At 36.9% G+C, this 20,693-nt stretch overlaps 8 protein-coding genes across 8 annotated transcripts; 3 read left to right on the forward strand and 5 right to left on the reverse strand.

The window, feature by feature from the left end:
* Position 1: 1 nt before the first annotated feature.
* On the forward strand, positions 2 to 1,109 carry EV154DRAFT_537453 (oligomeric Golgi complex subunit 8; the record flags this gene model as incomplete). Its single annotated transcript, XM_051604215.1, is given in 2 exon segments — positions 2 to 1,075; positions 1,095 to 1,109. 2 exon segments carry the CDS (start codon positions 2 to 4, stop codon positions 1,107 to 1,109), a joined length of 1,089 nt encoding a protein of 362 aa, XP_051458880.1.
* A 1,971-nt stretch (positions 1,110 to 3,080) lies between these two features.
* EV154DRAFT_504530 (Zinc/iron permease) lies at positions 3,081 to 4,330 on the forward strand. Its single transcript, XM_051601067.1, has one exon. It carries the CDS (start codon positions 3,098 to 3,100, stop codon positions 4,130 to 4,132), a length of 1,035 nt encoding a protein of 344 aa, XP_051458881.1. The 5' UTR covers positions 3,081 to 3,097; the 3' UTR covers positions 4,133 to 4,330.
* EV154DRAFT_504532 (cytidylate kinase) lies at positions 4,296 to 5,205 on the reverse strand. Its single transcript, XM_051601068.1, has 3 exons — positions 5,149 to 5,205; positions 5,006 to 5,076; positions 4,296 to 4,945 (listed from the first exon to the last, which is right to left on the reverse strand). Exons 1-3 carry the CDS (start codon positions 5,198 to 5,200, stop codon positions 4,337 to 4,339), a joined length of 732 nt encoding a protein of 243 aa, XP_051458882.1. The 5' UTR covers positions 5,201 to 5,205; the 3' UTR covers positions 4,296 to 4,336.
* Positions 5,206 to 6,346: 1,141 nt separating this feature from the next.
* EV154DRAFT_601574 (uncharacterized protein) lies at positions 6,347 to 7,332 on the reverse strand (the record flags this gene model as incomplete). Its single annotated transcript, XM_051607238.1, has 2 exons — positions 7,138 to 7,332; positions 6,347 to 6,551 (listed from the first exon to the last, which is right to left on the reverse strand). The coding sequence occupies exons 1-2, from the start codon at positions 7,305 to 7,307 to the stop codon at positions 6,347 to 6,349; spliced, it is 375 nt and encodes a 124-aa protein (XP_051458883.1). The 5' UTR covers positions 7,308 to 7,332.
* A 716-nt stretch (positions 7,333 to 8,048) lies between these two features.
* EV154DRAFT_480197 (uncharacterized protein) lies at positions 8,049 to 8,492 on the reverse strand (the record flags this gene model as incomplete). The annotated part of the gene is made up of 1 exon (XM_051598314.1): positions 8,049 to 8,492. The coding sequence occupies one exon, from the start codon at positions 8,490 to 8,492 to the stop codon at positions 8,049 to 8,051; it is 444 nt and encodes a 147-aa protein (XP_051458884.1).
* A 3,398-nt stretch (positions 8,493 to 11,890) lies between these two features.
* EV154DRAFT_504536 (uncharacterized protein) lies at positions 11,891 to 13,428 on the reverse strand. The gene is made up of 3 exons (XM_051601069.1): positions 13,381 to 13,428; positions 13,171 to 13,329; positions 11,891 to 13,093 (listed from the first exon to the last, which is right to left on the reverse strand). The coding sequence occupies exon 3, from the start codon at positions 13,053 to 13,055 to the stop codon at positions 12,123 to 12,125; it is 933 nt and encodes a 310-aa protein (XP_051458885.1). The 5' UTR covers positions 13,056 to 13,093; positions 13,171 to 13,329; positions 13,381 to 13,428; the 3' UTR covers positions 11,891 to 12,122.
* Positions 13,429 to 14,941: 1,513 nt separating this feature from the next.
* Positions 14,942 to 17,538, reverse strand: EV154DRAFT_504541 (ribonuclease H-like domain-containing protein). The gene is made up of 7 exons (XM_051601070.1): positions 17,426 to 17,538; positions 16,990 to 17,361; positions 16,629 to 16,876; positions 16,350 to 16,565; positions 16,205 to 16,283; positions 15,258 to 16,142; positions 14,942 to 15,188 (listed from the first exon to the last, which is right to left on the reverse strand). Exons 1-7 carry the CDS (start codon positions 17,520 to 17,522, stop codon positions 15,067 to 15,069), a joined length of 2,019 nt encoding a protein of 672 aa, XP_051458886.1. The 5' UTR covers positions 17,523 to 17,538; the 3' UTR covers positions 14,942 to 15,066.
* Positions 17,539 to 19,620: 2,082 nt separating this feature from the next.
* EV154DRAFT_462450 (Gti1/Pac2 family-domain-containing protein) lies at positions 19,621 to 20,544 on the forward strand (the record flags this gene model as incomplete). Its single annotated transcript, XM_051597589.1, has 2 exons — positions 19,621 to 19,792; positions 19,856 to 20,544. The coding sequence occupies 2 exons, from the start codon at positions 19,621 to 19,623 to the stop codon at positions 20,542 to 20,544; spliced, it is 861 nt and encodes a 286-aa protein (XP_051458887.1).
* Between the last annotated feature and the right edge of the window lie 149 nt (positions 20,545 to 20,693).

Here is a 20,693-nt window from a genome sequence, read left to right on the forward strand (position 1 = left end):
CATGTCAGTTGTATCACCGACTCACTTTGACGATAATACAGAAGACTTGCTTCAGCTGTTAACAAAAGCCTGGGATAATCCTTTAAAAGCAACCATTCTCGAGTCGAAATGGACACGCGATTATTTAACAAAACTCACTTCTTTACCTCTAGATGAACTATTACATGAACCAGCACAACTTTTAGAAGAACAAGCAAAAGCGAAGCGCGACGCACAACAGTTAGCATTTCGAGATTATCCTTCGTTTTTACACGCACAAACATGTCGTCATCAAGCAGAAGAAACACTGGACGGACTCGATGAGCATTTGGCTGAATTCGTGGCGTCCGTTCCCGACTTGCAACAAGCATGTGAAGCTTTTGGTGAGCACGCAAAGATACTAAAAGAAGAACGAGGCAAGATTACCAGCGTGCTGGAGCATCAGAATGTCTTGACCGACTTGCTAGAAATACCCCAAATGATGGAAACATGTGTTTGGAATGGCTATTATTCAGAAGCCATGGATTTAGCTTCTCATGTACGATTATTACAAGTACGATACCCACTTTCGGTTATTGGCAGTATTCAGCAACAAGTGCAAGCGTCTTCCGATCTGATGCTCGTTCAGTTGATATCGCATTTACGCAAACCGATTCGACTTGCAGCCGCCATGAACGTAGTGGGCTTTTTACGTCGTATGGATGTATTTGAAAGTGAGACTGAACTAAAGATGGTGTTTTTACGGTGTCGACATGATTTCCTGCAACAACGACTGGCGCGTGTGAAACGAGATATTGCATCAGACGATGCACGACAACAAAGTGTAGATGCCTTTGAGTACCTAAAACGGTTTGTGGATGTGATGCGAGAACAAATGTTTGAGATTGGTACACAATATATCTCCATCTTTTCCAATGGCGAACAAGGCACCTTATTATCGGATTACATGGTACATATCACTGGTTTAATCAGGGCGGCACTCAACACGTATCTGCCCATGATTGAAGATACCTCAGCTCTAGCCTCGTTATTAACACAGCTTCAATATTGCGGCCTTTCGCTGGGAAGAATCGGACTGGATTTCAGACATATCTTTGTTCATGCTTTTGAAGAAGCGGTACAACCCATGATCACTCGATGGATTGATGCAGCCACAGGTGATCTTTGTCAACGGATTGAAAAGGCTACAACAGAGGCATCCGCACCTAGCACCTGGATGTCATCCAAGCTCGTCTCGCAATCCAACGAAGTTCGACGTAATGCATTCCAACCTCCTATGCTGCTAGTAGGATATCCTTCTTTAGCCATATTCACCAACGGTATACTTTCAGCATTCAACGCATTACGTTTATTACCTGCTGTTAGTCTATTCGAACCTATTGCTCGTCATTTGGACGCTTGTTTTTTAGAAATTGCCAATGCTTTAAAGATTTATTCGGATCAAGCTGCTTCTCATATCCCGGATGAAGTCAGTTATTTGCAATCATTTGCAGCAGCGTATGCGAGATGCTGTGTACCTTATTTAAAGTCATGTTTGAATGATGGTATTTATGGAGATTTAAGATTGTCTGGTTACGAGAAGGAAGACGGGGAGGAGGATATGGAATTGGTGTTGGTCGATCATTTACCGGTGGTGAAAAAGGAGGTGACGGATGCTCAACAAACAGAAGAAAAGGAGTCCGATATTGTTAATTTAATCACACCTAATGAGGAACAAATGGACGTAGGTGTACCCGTGGAAAACGATGATGTGAAAAAACCTCTTGAGAATGAGACTCGTGAGGATAGACCTGCTGCCATCAATGAGGCTGCTGTTGTAAATGAACCTGTTGCAAGTAAATCTGTTGTAGAAACACCAGTTGCAGAAAGACCTGTCGTAGAAGGATCCGTCGTGAAATTATCTACTGCAGATAAATCTTCGGTAGACGAGCCTACGGTCGATAAGTCTTATTTAGAAGAGCATGTAGCAGTTGCAAAAAATTCCGCTGCAGAAAAGCCTACTGTTGTAGAAGAGCCTGCTGTAGAAGAGCCTGCTGTAGAAGAGCCTGCTGTAGAAGAGCCTGCTGTAGAAGAGCCTGCTGTAGAAGAGCCTGCTGTAGAAGAGCCTGCTGTAGAAGAGCCTGCTGTAGAAGAGCCTGCTGTAGAAGAGCCTGCTGTAGAAGAGCCTGCTGTAGAAGAAACCGCCGTAGAAGAAACCGCTGTAGAAGAGACGGCCGTTGAAGAGACTACTGTAGCTTTAGAAAAATCTGCTGTTGAAGATCATGTTTTAGAAGAACCTGCCGTAGAAGAGACTTCTGTAGCTGTAGAAGAAGTGCCAGTTGTAGAAACACCAGTTGTAGAAACACCAGTTGAAGAAACACCAGTTGAAGAAACACCAGTTGAAGAAACACCAGTTGAAGAAACACCAGTTGAAGAAACACCAGTTGAAGAAACAACAGCTCTGGAAACAACAGCCCTAGAAATACCGGCAGAAACACCCGCTGAAGAAACACCCGCTGAAGAAACACCCGCTGAAGAAACACCCGCTGAAGAAACACCCGCTGAAGAAACACCCGCTGAAGAAACACCCGCTGAAGAAACACCCGCTGAAGAAACACCCGCTGAAGAAACACCCGCTGAAGAAACACCCGCTGAAGAAACACCCGCTGAAGAAACACCCGTTGTAGAAACAACGGTTGTTAAAGATCTGGTTGTAGAATCTCCACGTACGGACGATCCTGCGGTTACAGATCATATGATAAAAGAGGCTTCTAGTGCAAAAGGGAATCAATCTGTAGAGAAATCCCAAGGTTTTGTAGCTGAAAGAGAAGATGTGAAAGAAGACACGCCTGTCAACGCAGCAGAAAGTGAACTAAAAAAGGAGCCACTAAAAAACGCCAATGATACGGCAAATAAGAATACAGAAGAGCCAGCAGCAGCAGAAGCAGCAGCCTCAATTACCGAACACACGGATGAAGAACATAAGGGGGAAGGGGGTGTCAAAGCCACACAAGAGAAAAAAGCACCTAAAAAGTCCAAAAAGCATAAAGGCAAGAAAGGAAGGCGCTGAACTTAAATAAACTTTTTTAAATAAATTACCTTTTTTTTTACTTTTTATACTTAATTTCTTTTTCGTATTATGGACCCGTTTGTTTGGCTGTTGCTGCTAAGTGCGGCCATGCTGGCTGGTAGTTACATTGCAGGCTCGTTGCCATTAACTACCAAATTATCCGAAAACAAGATTCGTTTATTTAATGCTCTTGGTGCTGGTTTATTGATTGGCACAAGTCTCATGGTGGTCATACCCGAAGGTGTTGAGACTATATACAATAGTAGAACGACGTTAGTTTCCAGTTTTGCCAACAAGGCCAATGTAGCTATACCTAACTGGACTTCTTCCGAGACACCAGAGCAATGGACTGAACAAGAGAACGCATTCGACATTGTGAAACGAACACCCACCCACGCAGAAGAGGAATTGATTGGAGGAGGAGAGCATACTGCTATTGGGTTAGCATTGATCATTGGATTCGCACTCATGTTTATCATTGATCAAGTGAGCTCACTTCATTTCGCCAACCCAATCCGAAGTGGTGGTGGTGTGGATTATACTGAATTGGGCACGGTGGGAGGAGGTAGTCTTGAAAACGAAGAGCATGGTGAAGAAGGACAACAACATGCACATCACATCACTGCTCAACCATCAATGACACCCACCGTGGGATTAATTGTGCATGCAGCAGCAGATGGTATTGCTTTAGGTGCCAGTGCCACGCATCCACAATTATCCATGGTTGTATTTCTAGCCATCATGCTCCATAAAGCACCTGCTTCCTTTGCTTTAACCTCTGTACTTTTGGCAGGAGGCTTGTCTCATACAACCATTCGCAAACATTTACTCTTGTTTTCACTGGCAGCGCCCGTTGGATCCATTGTGACATTTTTGACCCTTTACTTTTTTTCATCTGCTACTACCTCTGTAGCCAGTCTTGAATATTGGACAGGTGTACTGCTGGTGTTTTCAGGTGGTACTTTTCTTTATGTGGCGATGCATGCTTTACAAGAAGTAGCTCATTCATCTGATCACTCCGAAAAGACAAATAGAGTTCAATTGGTTGTAATTCTTGCTGGCATGCTTATTCCAATACTACTCAGCATGACACATTCTCATTAAGTCTTTCAATGTATTTTTTGTTTTGTTTTTCTTTTCTTTTTGTTTGTTTGTTTATCCTTGCCGAATATCATCCCCGTTACTGACCTTAATTAATCACACACACACACACATTTATAAACCTATTTTATCACTACCTCCCCCGTCTCCTTTTACACCTCCCTGATTTTTGATTTGTTTGATAAAAACTTGTTTCTTATTAATATGTTATACCCTTTGATAAACCATCTCTTCTATAGCCGTAATCTGTTCCTCGATTGACAAATGACTTGTATCCAGCACAACGGCATCGTCAGCTTTTTTTAGGGGAGCAATGGACCGAGTACGATCTGCTAAATCTCTCTCCTCTAAATCCCTCTCGACCTCATCCAGAGTCTCTTTCAGGCTGGCACCCTGTCTCCTCTTTAACTCATCGAATCGTCTTTGCGCACGAATACGTACATCTGCTACAATAAAGACTTTTAACTCTGCATTGGGCAAAATGACAGTACCGATATCTCTTCCATCCATCACCACACCTTTAATGATCTTGTCGTGTTTTATAAACCCGGTGGATTGAGCACCTGGGAGTTCTCCGTTTGCCATGGCCCGTTGTTGTTTCGCTAAAATGTTTCGCACATCAGGGTTGGAAGCTACCTGACTGATATTGCGAGTGATGTTGGAGTTGCGGATAAGATTACTGACGTTTTGGCCATCAAGTTCAACTTGACCAAGGGTAGGAAATTGGATCTTTGCATTTTGTGCTATTTCTGTCACCTTGTCCTTGTTGGCGATATTACTAGGATCGATCCCGCTCTGCTGACACTTTAAGGTCACCTAGGAAAAAATAAAAGTGTTTGCATGACAGTAATGAATTAGACTTAATGCCTAACTTACTGCCCGGAACATGGCACCTGAGTCAATGTAACCAAAACCAAGTTTCTTTGCTAAAAGTTTAGCTGTTGTACCTATAGTGCCCACCCGGTGGGAAAGAAAGGGTTGGCGTATTTACATTTTCATTTACTACACAATATGCTTACTCTTTCCCGAAGCACCGGGTCCATCGATGGCTACTCTAAACATTCGAGACATTGTTCATGAAAAGTAATATAATTTTTTTTTTTTTTAAGACAAGGCATATATTTTAAAGTTTTTCTTTTTTAAAGCGGAGTGAAACCTTAACCGAGTTTTTGGCAGCTAACATATAAGTCCACTGTATACGCCCAAAAAAAGGTATGTGTTTTCTCATTAAGTTGTTCTATTGTAAACTTTTTAAACTGTAATTATTGAAGTTTTTATTGTCAAAGCCGTGATGTATTATGAGAATTAAAACTAGGGCTAATCCATACTCTTTTTTTATATACTGAAATATTTAAGGAAGCGTATGCTAGAAGATTCCTTCTTTCTGTCACTTTACGTTAAATAAGGGTTCTAAAAAGCAATAAAACGCAACACATTATTATTTTAAGAAATTTTTTACAGATGTATACAGAGTAATATTGGAAATATTGTTATTTTATGATAAAAACCTAAAAAAAAGGAAAAAAACCAAAGATTATCAATGAAGCTTGGAACGGTTTGGTAACCAGAAATTTGAGGAAGAGAACCTACTTCTTTGAGCCAGTTTTTTTTTTTTTTTTACTTTGACCTTGATTGTTTGCTCTAGTATCTGCAGCGCTCTGAGCTCTGGCGGCAAAGGAGCCAGCACCAACAAATCTGTGATGTTTAGCTTGACTAGACTGGATGCGACTAGCATCTTTTTTGGTCATGAGTTTTTTTTGCATCCTACTGGAGAAAAGGTATCTAACAACAAGTTATAAAGTGATAATTTTTAAAACGTTCAGGTGGTAAAGCTTATGAACTTTTTTATTTTTGACGACCTGGCATTTAACAATCATCCAATCTTGATTAAATAAGAGGATAAAGCCCTTGCACATAATAAATTAGCTAACTAGTCTTGTATCCTAGTTAGGGGGTACTGACAGCCCTTTTGAAATATAACGTATGACACACTGGCAACATTGTTAAGCTTATAAAGATACAGTAGTAAATTTTAATGTCTCTGCAATGGTGTGGTTGTTTAAATGCATTCACAACAATGTCGGTTCTGGTATGATTTTGTGAAGCAGTATGTAAGATAAAACTTTTGTATTATTACTGTACAGAATTAAAAAAAAATGAAAGGTCATCATTAAAAGCTTGGCAAGGTTAGAGTATGCAGTGCAATGGGAAAGAGACCTAATTTTTTAAAGCAGTGTTGGTTTGACCTTTATTACCTTGATTAGCTTGAGTGTTTGTTCTGGTATCAACAGTGCTTTGAACTCTAACAGTAAAAGAACCGGGGCCAATATATCTGTAGTTTTTTGTTTGAGTAGATTGAATGCGACTCGAGTCTGCTTTGGTCATGATGATGGGTGTGATAAGAGTCAGTTGAAAAGTAAAGCTATCGAATAAATGGGTTGGTCTTATTCTGTCCCACAACATTGAAATAATTACCTGTTTGTATCAGACTATGAATCCTGAGTTTTCACACGCAGCAGCTGAACAGGTTTGGCTTATTATTTACTTATACGCCAAGATACGCCATTCATTGCATTAACTTGTCTGTAACATGTCAAATAAGTCCTCATTATCTAGTCGGTTGAGGCTTATTGATGTCGACCCAGTGGAGATAGCAAACTCAGATTCATTGACAACCTAATTAAACTAATTCATACTCCACAAGCTAATCCATCGTCTCTTGGAATCCTGTTACGGTTTTGTTATTAAACATGTTCAGACAACCTTTCTAAGCTATTAAAATGCATGCGTTGGTACATTTAGTTACATCCATAAAGACTCCTTATTGGTTTATTAAACAAACGTACTTACTAACTTAAAAAATAATGTTAAAACTTTTATAAATTTATGAAGTAACGAGATAATATTTTATTTATTTATTTTTTAAAGACAAAAAGAAAAGAAGCAAAAAGTTATCAATGAGACTTGGCGTATATTGAGTACGCAATATGATATGGAAAGAAAACTACTTCTTTGAACCAGTGTTAGCTTGACCTTGAGTACCTTGAGTGTTTGCTCTGGTATCAGCAGCGCTTTGAGCTCTGGCAGCAAAAGAACCAGCACCAACATCATGGTTGTTTTTGGCTTGAGAAGATTGGATACGACTAGCAGCAGATTTGTCCATTGGTTGGTTGGGCATTAGAAAGGTAAGAAGGAACAGTTAGAAAGTTGGAAAGTTGTGTTAAATAAGATTGGGTTAGAGTAATGCTTTTATACTTTTATTCACTCAGCATTTATCAATTACCAGTTTTAACTAGATCATACATGATGGGGTTCCCACACACAAAAATTGGAAAAGCTCGGCATTGGTGTTAGTTGGATTACTTTTTGCTGTAAACATGCTTACATCAAAATACGCCATTTTTTTATTTGTTTGTTTCTAGTATACGCTTAAATAACAAAAAGAAAATTAACTGATTATAAATCATTGCAAAGATGATCTTGATAATAAGTTAAGATGAATGCATTGGTAATTTTTATGATAAAAAAATATGATTGAATTGTAGGTCTAATGGAACCAATAAAATATAATGCTTTACTCATTATTCTCAAGTAAATCTGCGTGAGAAATCGAAATGCTGCAATTTTTTTTTTTGGGGCCCAGAATATAATAACAAGATTACTGCATGGTTTAAAACACGAAAACAATTGTAATTTTAGAAAAAGACTTGTTTATAAAACAAACATGAGTAGTGAAAATGATAAAATTTATTGCAATGAAACAAATCATAACTGTTTTTGTGAGGGAAATGAGGGCTAAGAGGAGGATGGATTATATGATTTATGAATTAAAATAAAGAATGTCTACATATGAAAATGTTGAAAGATGGAATGAAACAGATGATTTTTTATATAGAATATCCTGTCGAAGTGAATGGATTTACTTGGTAATCTCGTCTTCATAGTCTTCCCAACTCATGTAACCGAAATCATCACCATCACATTCGTCACACTCGTCACACTCATAGTAATCCTCATCATCAAAGTCATATTCATCATTATAGTCATCATAATCGTCGCTGTCACAGTGGCCAATGGAACCACCACCACAATGGCGGTGGCGAGGACGGTAATGGTGCTTGATCTCATCACCATCGTGGTAGTTTCGGTGGTTATGATGGTCGCACATTCTTCTTCTGCGTTCAATCAAAGAGGCTACTTTTCTACGAGATAAAGAGGTACGTTTAACTGGTAAAGCAGCTGCGTGAGCAGGACTACCAGAAGCTACAAGATTGTTACCGGTTGAAGCCTTTTCGGCGGAGACAGATGACATAACAACAGCGGCAATTAAACCCAAGGTGGCAAATCGAATAAACATCTTCATGATAATAATGGTAATAATAGAGTGGTTGTTATATCAATTGATAATAATAATAAAAAAAATTGATCAAGAAATGTATGCTCTTTAAATATGTTTTTTTCAATCTTCATGTTTGAAATTAAAGGAGTTTGCTGAAATGAGTATGTCGTGGGATTAAGGAGTTGGGGATCCAAAAGGTAGACATATCTCACTGCATATATGGAAATAAAACTAATTTTGTATGTGGTTCAGCTAATTAAAAGATGACTGTGAGCATGTTTCTGACGCTGTAATCAAAGCTTTCCTTCTCCACCCCCTTCGCTCTTTTTTTCCTTACATTCGAAGTATTTTATTCATCGCCCTCCCCTCTCCCTTGACACTTGGAGCAAAGAAAGTTTGAAAATGTGGGATCCTTCAACTTAAAAATCAAGGATTTTCGTATGTTTAATTTTATTTAAAATGTGGTTAATTTTTTTTTTTTTTTTTACACTACGTTGTAGATCTTCATGCAGTGCCATACCGAGGGATTCAAGTCCTGCAGTAGTTTTTTTTTTTTTTTTTTTTGTTCGACAAAGGGGGTGAAATTTTGGGATGGCCTATCTAGGCCTTTACCGCAATAAGAAATATATTAAAAAAAATCATTCCCGCTAACTGTCAATAAGGCGATCAAAAAGTATAGGAAGACATATAAAGTTTTTTTTTTTTGATAAGGCTAGAATTTATTACGATATTTTACATGATTTGTAAAGATGAAAAATTACATATTATGTACAAGTGTTTTACAGGGAGAAATAAAAGATTTAATCTTGAATCTTTTCTCTGGAGTATTCAGGCTCGGGATCGTTTCTGACCTTGCCTTGGGTATAGTCAGGATCAGGCTTGGTAGTATCTTCATTTTGGTTGGAGGTGGTAGAGAAGCCCCTGGCGTGAGGATCTTGGCTAGATGGCTTGCCCTCGGCATAGACGTCTTGAGGAGATTTACCTTGAGTGTTATTGTTGGGAGCGTTAGGCATTTTGTATTATTGTATCAGTTAATGAGATAATGTTGTCTTGTTTAATGAATTGACTCCCCTTTTATATATCTTGAACAGAGACATTGATGTATCATTCTGACGTAAATAAGGTGCTATTTTAACCTATGACATGACGAAATCCTTAACTGGATCTAAAATTATGTGCCATGGCTTCACAATGTTTCGATTGAGCTCTACTGAACTGTCGTAGAAACTTTTCAGAGAAAATCTTTGCAACTATGGGCTATTTACACCCATTGAGATATATAATTGGGATCTTCATTGAACTCATGCTTATTTTGCATATCAACCTTGACTTTGTGTGTCGCACTTACCTATAAATCAACTAAATTACAAGTGGCGCTCTTCTCAATGTCCGATTTGGATCCCCAATTAAAAAGAAAAAAAATGTAGACAAAAAATTAATAAAACCCTTCTAACCCCTCCACTAATAAGCAGCAGAGTTATGAAACAGAGATGACCCTCCATCTCAGTACAATTTTATCTTCTATATTACAATGATAGATTAATTTGCAAACAGCATTTCCCTTACATCTGAAAGAAAAGGAGGAGTTCCAATTGTTTTTTTTTTTTAGAGCAAAAAAAAAAAAAGTCAGACCTTTAGTTTGCACTGTGTAATTATTACGTCAAATGTGATGATGACAGGGGATTTTTATCATAACGAACAATTATGAACAAAATAGAGTGGCGGTTAATTAAATTATTATTTATGGAAACAAATATGTGCATCATGTAAAGTATGAATTAATGCAAAAGAGCTAAAGTAATTCTTTTTTGTTGTTATATGTGTAGACGACTCTCTGATTATTTGTATCAAATAACAGTATGAAGACTATTCATGTTTGTTCTAGTCTGCATAATTTTCAAAGTTTCATTGTATATTGTGGAGTGTTCCACTGTGAGTGAAATCCTCGTCGGCTACGCGCACCCCCTTATATCTTTGTCCCTTGAGCGTAATTCTTTATTTGTAAACAAATATAAGGCCTTTAAATGCATGTTTCAGTTTACCGTACTATTAGAATGTAACAGATATTTCAACTTAATGATACACTTGATGGTCTCACAATAATGTGATCGCTATTGTGTACGCATTGCAAAAGTTATTTAATTATTTATTGAAGCTTTGTGTTTCTCCATTATGCGCATTAAAGTGAGTAGCCTATCGACCTCTAAAAAATCCCGTTAGGTCATTATTAAAAACTTTATGCGGCGTTAATCCTGACTTGTTTATCAATCCTTCATTGCCGAGACCATAGTTTTACTTGCTTCGCCTTATGTCGGATCATATACTAAACTACACGTAGTTTTTAAAAAAAAATTAATTGAGTGTACGTCCTCCCAATATCCACGTTTACATGAATCCGACATTTTCTGCTGGTTTTCCTATATTAGCCCCATTTGCTCACTTGGTCATGACAGGTGATATTATATCTACGAATTGTCCAAAATCGTCTATCAAAAAAAAAACGCGGTCATTCCCTCTTTTTGTCGCATTCAGACCAAGTTAATAGTCTCCAGTTCTGACCCTCATATGGCATTGTTAAGCATCAATTAATTTTTATTTCTTGCTTTTCGGTGTCTACCTGTTTTACAGGTATCAATCCCCTTGTCTTCTATCTTCCAATTGGCAATGCTGAAAGTCGTCTCTCTTCGTTTGTCCTTGCTTAAATCTGTTATAGTCCAGCAGATTCGACAACCTATATTAAAATTTTTCATTTTGACGTTCTATTTACCATTCATTCTATCTCTAATTGTTGAAGATATTTCACTCGCAAGGAAATGGTTATCCTCCCTAGGTTGCCTGCGAAGTAGTTACAGACGATCCAGTCATGTTCAGTCCGTACTTTTACTTTCTTTGCTCGATATTTAACCTTCAGGATATGTCTTCGTGTACAAACTTCCCCTCATGCATAAAGATGCTAACGAGATTTTATTTCTTCAGACACTGGCTCAAAACAGTATCATGTTACTTCTCGTTTTAGTTTTATCTACTGTGGCTACGCAGCGATGTTAGGCCTTGTATGGCAAGCTTTAAATTTCTTTGTTAAGTCAAAATGTCTGGTATCAAGTGTTACAAAGGAAACTTTTTTGTGGTGAAGTATTTGTATTTATTCGAACCTGTCTGCTATCTGTGTAAAATCGGTACTCAGGTACAGATTTTATTTAAGCGTAGCCATGAGTGTGATGACGTGAACGATTATTTAAATGATTGGGTTGTATGGAGGTGTAGAAATGAAAATGGATAAATTGATGCTATTTTACTAATGGGGGTAAATGAGGCATTGTGGTTTGTCCTTCAGTCAAAGGCTCAATGGAAGTAATAACGGCTGGAATAAAGTAATCTTGTTATTTTTTTTTTTATTAACTGATATAATATATATTTGATGATGTGAGTATGATGATAGAATGGGGTTATTGTATAATTTCCTTGAAATGTGCCCAACTACTGGTATAATTGTAATAACTTCTTGACATTTTTTGCAATCATATTATTCGCTGTGGAAATTGAACTGCTAAACTTATAGGCGATTTCACTGACTGATCCACTCTTATTATCGCAGAAGGAAATTGCGCTCAATGTTCAAGCCAAAAGTAGTTGCATTTTACCTCTAAATTATTACTAAATCTTTGGATTTAAAAAACATTGAACTTTTTCACCAGAATTTAGACTTGCATTTATTTCATCCATTACTTTAATTATTGAGGACCACTCTTTTACATTGCATTTTTGTTTCATTATATTCTCATACTCTAATAAAAGATTATGGAAATCACTGAGTTGAATTATACCTTGATTGACTAATACTGCTTTGGCGAATATTTGTAAAATATGAGAACTGAGTTTAGAATTAGATGTTGATCCAACGCCGTAACCATCTTTATTTGGTAAATCGCAAAGAGTGAATACAGTTGCTGGCGACAAAGTACTACTGTCAAACTCTTGTAACGTAGATCTCCATAGAAAATATGATGAGCATTTACTGAAGCTCGATGTCACTTGTCTCAAACTTGATATATTCATGTGCAAAGGATTTAATTTGAAGGTCTTGAACATTTTGAAAAATTCTTCAACTTTTGATTTCATCAAGTATATTTTGCAGTTTGAGTCTGTAATTGAACCGTGGCCAAACTCTACACCTGGTCCGATGTTAATTTTTGGTTCAGTTGATATTTCAGCAGAGCAAGTAATTAGAAGGTTGATGGTTTTCGTTCCAATGATAAGCTTTAATTTCATAGCACCACCGTCCGATCTTTCATACGTTGTACAAGACATGCGATTTTTGTATCTGGAAAACTCCCCAGGAACAGAGAATTCAGCTGACTCAGAGTGAATATCCACCGAAGAGTGGCGACTGTACACTTCACAAGTAATAATCAGTAAAGTGATGCAATTATGAAGCAATGCACCACAGAATAAGGAGGGTATCAGTCCAATCAATTCGGATCTGAGTCTGAAATCATAGTTCAGTGTTTCAAGTGCGGGATCATCTATTTCTTGATACGGCCCCAGCTTTTGCAAAAAGTTTGGAATAGTTGAAGCGCGTACTGACATTTCAAGCTTTGCAGTGATGAAAGCATTGTCTTTCAATACTGGTTCAATTGTATAATTTGATGAGAAAGAAATTCTTCCGTTAAAAATACCAGACGTATTTTTTTATACCACTTACCGGGATTCTAGCCAGGACTAGCAGGCCAGTATAATCACAACCATTTACAGTGGCTACCCCTGCTATTTACAGTCTGTGAGTTCCAAAACTCAAGAACCCTGCCTAGGAGGTCGCCCTCCTATAGCAAAGACTAGCCGCAGCCGCAATATCGCAGTATATCTTTTTCGATTTAGTATCTTTTGAAAGAAACAAGAGTCATTACTAACTAACCTTTTTATGTTATCGGTTACTTTCATACGATAGAAAAAATATGTTAGGGAAAAAGAAAAGGAGAAGAATAAAGTGTGTGAACCAGCTTTATTTGTAGGCTGATAAACAAGAGCTTATGTCAGAATGATTTAATTATTTGTTTTATCATCCATAATATTTGGGCCTTTACTTAAAATAGGAACACGTGCAAAAACCTCCCAAGAAAATAGGAATTTGGTAGTTGTCTATTTGCTTCGCTATCGTTAAAAGCTACTACTGGAACGCAGATAGACAACTACCAAGTTCTGATTTGCTCAGGAGGTTTTGAAAATGTTTTATTTTAAGTAAAGGCTCAAACAATATGGATGGTTAAATAGACAAATGAAATTATCCTGTCATAAGCTTGTTTATCGGCCTACAAATAAAGCTGGTTCCCACACTTTATTCTTCCCTTTAACATACTTCTTCTATCGTATGAAAGTAACCGATAATGTAAAAAGGTTAGTAAGTAATGACTCTTGTTTCTTTCAAAAGACGCTGAATTGAAAAAGATATATTGCGATATTGCCAAAATTGTTGGATATTTTTCTTAAAAATCTCCTCTGGCTTGTTATTAATAACATCTGTTTCGAAACCTGTTTCACCAGTTGATTGATGTCTAGAAATTTCCCCTTTGAAGTCGCTCACCATACGCTTCCACTTTGGTTTTTGTTCCTCTGACGTGCGACTTCTTATATTCTGACCAAAAGCCTTTTCATTATGCCCTTGGTCTGTTTTAGTTTTTTCAAGAGAAGGTAAGTTCTTCTCGTAAATTTCGATTAACAGTAACTCTTCTTCATTGCGGAGACCATAGTTTTTACTTGCTTCGCCTTATGTCGGATCATATACTAAACTACACGTTTTTTTAAAAAAAATTGATTGAGTGTACGTCCTCCCAATATCCAAGTTCACATGAATCCGACATTTTCTGCTAGATTACCTATATTAGCCCCATTTACACACTTGGTCATAGAAGGTGATATTATATTTACGAGATGTCCCAAAAAAAAATCACGGACATTCTCTCTTTTTGTCGCATTTAGACCAAGTTAATAGTCTCCAGTTCTGACCCCCACATGGTATTGTTAAGCATCGATTGATTCTTATCTTTCTTGCTTTTCGGTGTCTTATCAGTCGTCAGCTAGATAGTTTAGTATACCTGTTTTACAGGTGTCAATCCCCTTGTCTTCTATCTTGCAATTGTCAATGCTGAAAGTCGCCTCTATTCGTTTATTCTTGCTTAAATCTGTTACAGTCCGGCAGATTTGACAACCTATATTAAAACATTTTCATATTGACGTGCTATACCATTCATTCTATATCTGATTGTTTAAGGTGCTTCACTCGCAAGGAAATGGTTATCCTCCCTAGGTTGCCTGCGAAGTAGTTACAGACAATCCAGCCATGTCCAGTCCGTACTTTTACTTTCTTTTTGCTCGGTATTTAACCTTCAGGATAAGTCTTCGTGTACAAACTTCCCTATTTCAGTGAAGAATGATGTAATATATCTTTCTTTAATTCAATTTTTCTTGCCAACTGAAAACGCAGAACCCGAAACTAAAAGCCCAAAAACGACCAAGTAAATCAGAAATTTAAAATTGAATATACACATGGAATTATTTTTATTATAATATGCAGAGGGAAATGCAAGCGATTATTTTCTTTAAATTAAGAAGAGGTGGTCTTTCTGTTTTTAGCATCAGGTAAGGATGCATCGTCGTTATCCTCGGATGAGTCCCTGGATCTCTTTAGTGAAGCGGCAAAGCTGGGAGGTAATTGAATATCTAAATCTATAAAAGAAAGGGGGGAAAAAAGGTGAGTTCGACATATCATAAACCAGTTTTTATAGCAACATTTACCATCGTAACCAGAACCACCTGTGGGAACAGACTCTTCAGAAGTTTGTGTAATATTATTCATTGTTGCCGCCCTTAAGGCTTCGGCTGTGTTGCTATAATCCACTGTCTTTTTGGGACCGTATAGTATTTGCCATTGTTCGTGTGTAATAAGCTCCATCTTGCCAGCTTCCTTTGTGATACCGTAAGCTTCGCCCTCAGTTTCACGAGAACAGCCAGGTAAAAAGCAATGCACGCTGGATAATCCGACGACACCAAGCTTAACATGAGGTATTTTTGTTTCGTCTCTAAGAATGATCCAAGCATTATTGTCATTCACCCATGAGACGGCAAAGGGCACCATATTTGGATAGACTTTTTCGATTGCGGTATTAGTAAATCCGGAAGGGATATTATGAAGGAAGAATTTGTTGGGATAAGTAACCAAGTTTACTTGTTCCTCGCCCTTCAAATCAATATAGGGTATATCAGATCGCATCAAATAGATTCGTCCATAATAAGGAGTTATAGCCTTATCCATAAAAATACTTGTAGCTTTATCACCTCCATTATCTTCATCGCTAGAGATCTCTCCATCTGATGATTCAGCGTCTGAGCTGTCATTCTTTTCTCCATCCTCTTTACTATCATCATCCACTTCACTCTTCTCTTCCTCATCATTGACATCATCATCATCCGATTCGCTTTCTTCTTCGGATTCACTTTCTTCCCCTGACGCCTCTGACAAACTTCTCTTTCGCTTGTTTGTGTGATTGATATCAGTGTCTTTCTCGCGGATAAATGCAATGAAGGCAAGATAAATGACACCTGTCATGTAAGCATCATAACCAGCTTCATGCTCGACGCCATTTCCATCACCAGTATATCTATCAAAGCCCTCTGCCATCACTATGTAAATACAATTAGTACCTTGAAAAAAACTAAAGGTGGGCATAAATAAAGTCACTTACCAACATCTTGACCGGATTCTTGAAGTTCGCTACTTACAGTATTGTATAATGAGCCAAGAACAGATGTATTGAAGCATGACTATTTGATGAATAACATGAGTTTCCACGATGAATTTAAAAAGCTGTAATTTTTAATTGATCTTACCTTCAGAACTGGATGGAATTCTGCTAAATATTTGGTATCGACGATATTGGGCCACATGCTATTTGCCACCTTTTTAAATTCTTGCACATCGTTAGGCAAGTATTGCCAGAACTGATCAATTGTATGAAATATGTCATACGCCGCGTTATGTGCAACTACAGGGCAGTTAGCTTTTTTGATTAAATCAATGACAGCGCGAAAGTTCAATTTTGGAGTCTAGAACGTTTAACAGTGTTAGTGGCCTTTATATTGAGTAAGAACAGAAAGCAAAAAACCTACATTAACTGTGCTTTGTCGCTTATCTTCTTCTTTTACGCGTGAAATCTCAAGATGTTTGCTATCTCTTGGAGATGCTTTAAGAAAGCCGTTGTATTTGGTATCCTGAATTTCTTGGTAAATTAGCTTTTTATAAAAGGCACTGTTCACTTGGATAATAAGAGGCTTTTCTGAGTTGCCTTCCAACCAATTGGCAATGGATTTTCTGTTATATTCTAAGAAGCTTTTACCAGATTTGGTGAGTGAGGCCTCTGTTTGGGTTGATGAAAAAGAAATTGTTAGGGGATAAGCTACTTTAGGGAAAGCGCAGTAATTTTTTTTTTTTTTTTTTTTTTTTTTTTTTTTTTTTTTTTTTTTTTTTTACCTGAAATGACAGAGCGTCTGTTAACCACGTTCGTGCCATGAGTTGACTGAAACATGGAGCTTTCCTCGGAGTAATTATAGAAGGGAATGCCTTCTTCAATGAGCTTGTTGAAGTCAAACTGATTTGATCTCAGAAAAGTCAAACTGCTGGGTGTGGCAGAAAATATTCTTCGGCTCTGTACTTCATTGGTATCAGCACCAAAGATATAAAAATTGAAAGGTTTAGCGATATAATCACCAGTGTCTGTATTTTTTTTGAAGGCACAGACACCGTACTGAATAATCGTAAACTCTTGAACACAGTTTTTGATTTTGCTGTATCTTACTGGGAGTTCGTCAGAGTTTTGGAATGATACATCGGGTGTTGTGAGGCCTTTTTTATATAAAAATATTAATCGATCTATTTTTTTTTTTTTTTTGCAAGTGACCAATTTTACCTGTAAATTCCGTATCGATGGCAATAAAATCAGCATTGCTCAGAGCCTCCTCAATGAGAGGCAAGTTCACTTCGAAATTGGATTTGAGAACTTCCATGTTGATTAGTGTACTGAGCAAAAGAACTTTTTTTTTTTTTTGTCAGAACTTTTGCTGTGTATGCGCTTATGTTAAATAGCAGTCACGTATTTGGCTGCGCACGAAAAAAGCAGAAGGGATTCTGGTAAAGGTGGTACAAATTATGCCATTTCCTCCACCTTTTGTTTGTTAAGTTAAATATAGTAACTATGGGTTTTTAAGGTCAAGGATTATACATGCTCCTCCATGTTTTCCCCTAAAATTTGGCTCCTGCTTTTATCTCTTTCGTTTGTACCTTTACCCGCTTAAAATTAGTAAAGAGTATTACCGAGGGATCGAAAACAGGTACAAAAACCATTAATTTCAAATTTGCTAAGGTTGTGTGATGAGAATTACAGATCAGCATGTCAGCAAGTTAAATATACTTTTCGTAGAAGCACCGGATCGGCTGAAAGCTAAAAAGAAAAGTAGGGCGTTTTTGTCGCATGATGTGACACTTGTGCGCAGAGTCCGTCTCTAAGTTATAGAACTGTATCGGAAATGCAACAATTATAAGAGAGACTATTTTTGCTTCTTTTGTAGACAAATTTTTATATATGACAGTTGTTGATTTGATTAAGAAAGAGTTTGAATCGATTCCCTAGGTTTTTTTCGACTGCAGAACTCCCTATATTCTAGATCACAACTGTTTATTAGGAGATGTTCTTTTAATAATACAAAAAAATTCTACTATTAAATGACCCCATGATCCTTCCATTTCAGCCATCCTATTCATATACAGCAATAAGCTTTGTTTGTGCTCAAGTGCATATTCTTAATATCAATTAACTCAAAGTTTAGATGCTAATTATTTATTTTTTTTTAGAAAAAAAAAAAGTAGAAAAAAAAAGTAAAAATAGTTAAAGAGAGAACAATGCAAGCTTACTGTATTAAAAGTTTCGAATCCTAAATATGTGAGACATACATTACTAGTGTTATTTGTCATTTGAAACAGATTAATTCCTTTTTATCCAGGGAGTCCTGATAAGCCTTTTTGATCGCATCAGAAATGCGGTAATTAGGAGTAGTCAACGCACGATGATATGTAAGTGTGTGTGTGTGTGTGTATGTTGAATAATGAAATCAATAATGTAATATACCCAGTCTTATTGCGACATACTTTTGGAATAAAAAAAGCTTCTTGGAAATGGTTCTACGCATATAGTTTAGAGTATGCATTTACTACCCTGGGGTTCTTTCTGAATTGACAAAAATCTAAATTCAGTGACAAGATTCTTTAAAGCTTAATTTAAGGGTCGTGCAAACTAAAGAGGACACTGAAAAAAAAAAGTATGGCATGTGTGTTGTAAACATGCTATTGTTTTCCATAAAGCCATAAGATCTTCCGTTAATTTCAGGAGGGCGATATAAGCCTCAACAAAACAAAGAAGTCAGCATTACGTTTAATAGGAGGTCATTACTCATAAAAGGAGAGAAATGTGATCGAGTTACAAAATAGACTTACTTGTCTTATACAAGGGACATTAAATTCAGAAAGGTGTTTTATAATAAATGAATATATTGGATTGACGCACAGATGTACCAGTGTCAATTGTCTTAATATAAAAAAAAAATTACATAAAATGTATCACTACTCCTTTATTTATTTTACTTTATTCTATATGTGCCAAGTGGGCCGATATTTACGTATGCTCACTAAAATGGATACTGTAAATGTAATGCCAAATACACTTTGCATCTTGAAAAGCGCACATATCAACACCATAAAGATGACATTTTGTACACTTTCTGTATTGATGAATTATGAGCGGCCTTATGGGATAAAATAGGTAATTAAAAACTCAGTTTTTTCTTTTTTTTTTTTTTCCCCCTGCATGTATTTACGAGTAATACAAAATAAACTGAGACATAAAATAAAAATATTTGCCTTCTCCCCATTTGAGTTATAGTAGCTTGAATAAACAACTATTAAAGATCACTGTTTTATTTTATTTTTTTCCTCTTTTCTCTCAATAGATCGTTTCCCTTTTTTTTTCTTTTCCCACTTTTAACTAATTCAAACCCATTTGTTTAATTTTTTTTTTTTTAATTAACACATATTCAACATTCTACCAAACAAATGCCCATCAATGCAACATTTCATGGATTTGTAGAGACTACTACAGACTCTCTCTTGCTTTTTGAAGCTTGTCATAGAGGTGTTTTACCAAAAATCAGTCGCCGGCTACAAGAAAGAGAAAGAGGATCAGTAAAATCGGGCACCGTTTTTATTTTCGACGAAAAAGAGTCTGGTAACCACTTAGCTGTAATAAAATTAAATTTTTTTTTTTAAATGTTTGTTATTTTTTTTTTAGGAATTAAAAGATGGACGGATGGCTTAATTTGGAGTCCTTCTCGAATTCTTGGGAATTTCCTTATTTACCGAGAGCTCGGCGGTCGTGAATCTTTAAATGAAAAGGCCCCAAACCATGACAACTATCTTCATAATGGATACAGTCACAATAATCCGTACATGTCTCAAAATCATCCACTGATATATGGAGAAAGCACTCAGGTAGAATCGGTGGACGGTGAATATGAAGATATGACCATTGAAGAGCGCAATAAAGAACGTAATCTGGTTGGGTCCCTCACTGATACTTATAAATTCAGAAAGGGCGGACTTATAAAGAAAACATTGAGCATTCAATTAAATGGTTGTACTCAACATTTGATTAGTTATTATACCAAAGAGGATGTACTCAAATGTAGATTATCAACACCCTCTTCTATATCTCAACTATCTTCATTACAAATATCCTCTGATTTACTCTTAAAACAAAGTTTTCGTGTACCGCCTTCCGTAGAATTTGCAGAACTCATGTTAAAACGGCCTAGTCTTTCACCTTCGTCTACAACCAGTTCATCTACCTGTCATTCTACTTCAACTGTTACTCATAATATTAAGCGATTGTCAACACACATGATTTCTCATCCTTACGCCATTCAAAAGGAGCAAGAAGAAGACGACGATCACTCTTTATGTAAGTTTATTTCTTTTTAAAGTTAACGCAAATCCTAAGTAAATTTCCCTTTTTGGCATTGCATATATAGATCATTCTCGAAGATTGGCTTTTGAGGCCCATTCCGGAGCAAGGAAATCTGCTCGTACAAGCATGGATAGCACAAGTGGGCACTCTAGGCGTTCCTCCT

The sequence above is a fragment of the Mucor mucedo genome, assembly GCF_025094135.1.
Source record: "Mucor mucedo strain NRRL 3635 chromosome Unknown EV154scaffold_33, whole genome shotgun sequence".
Taxonomy (NCBI): domain Eukaryota; kingdom Fungi; phylum Mucoromycota; class Mucoromycetes; order Mucorales; family Mucoraceae; genus Mucor; species Mucor mucedo.

Bases quoted from the DNA above. Each gene is read 5' to 3' on its own strand.
- EV154DRAFT_504536 (XM_051601069.1), bottom strand. From the start codon at position 13,055: ATGTCAGTACGCGCTTCAACTATTCCAAACTTTTTGCAAAAGCTGGGG.
- EV154DRAFT_504530 (XM_051601067.1), top strand. From the start codon at position 3,098: ATGGACCCGTTTGTTTGGCTGTTGCTGCTAAGTGCGGCCATGCTGGCT.
- EV154DRAFT_504532 (XM_051601068.1), bottom strand. From the start codon at position 5,200: ATGTCTCGAATGTTTAGAGTAGCCATCGATGGACCCGGTGCTTCGGGA. The intron at 5,077-5,148 runs GTAAGCATATTG...TGGGCACTATAG, and splicing joins ACCCGGTGCTTCGGGAAAGA to GTACAACAGCTAAACTTTTA. The intron at 4,946-5,005 runs GTAAGTTAGGCA...ATTTTTTCCTAG, and splicing joins CAGGTGCCATGTTCCGGGCA to GTGACCTTAAAGTGTCAGCA.
- EV154DRAFT_504541 (XM_051601070.1), bottom strand. From the start codon at position 17,522: ATGGAAGTTCTCAAATCCAATTTCGAAGTGAACTTGCCTCTCATTGAG. The intron at 16,877-16,989 runs GTAAAAAAAAAA...CAACCCAAACAG, and splicing joins CAGACGCTCTGTCATTTCAG to AGGCCTCACTCACCAAATCT. The intron at 16,284-16,349 runs GTAAGATCAATT...TTCATCAAATAG, and splicing joins AATTCCATCCAGTTCTGAAG to TCATGCTTCAATACATCTGT.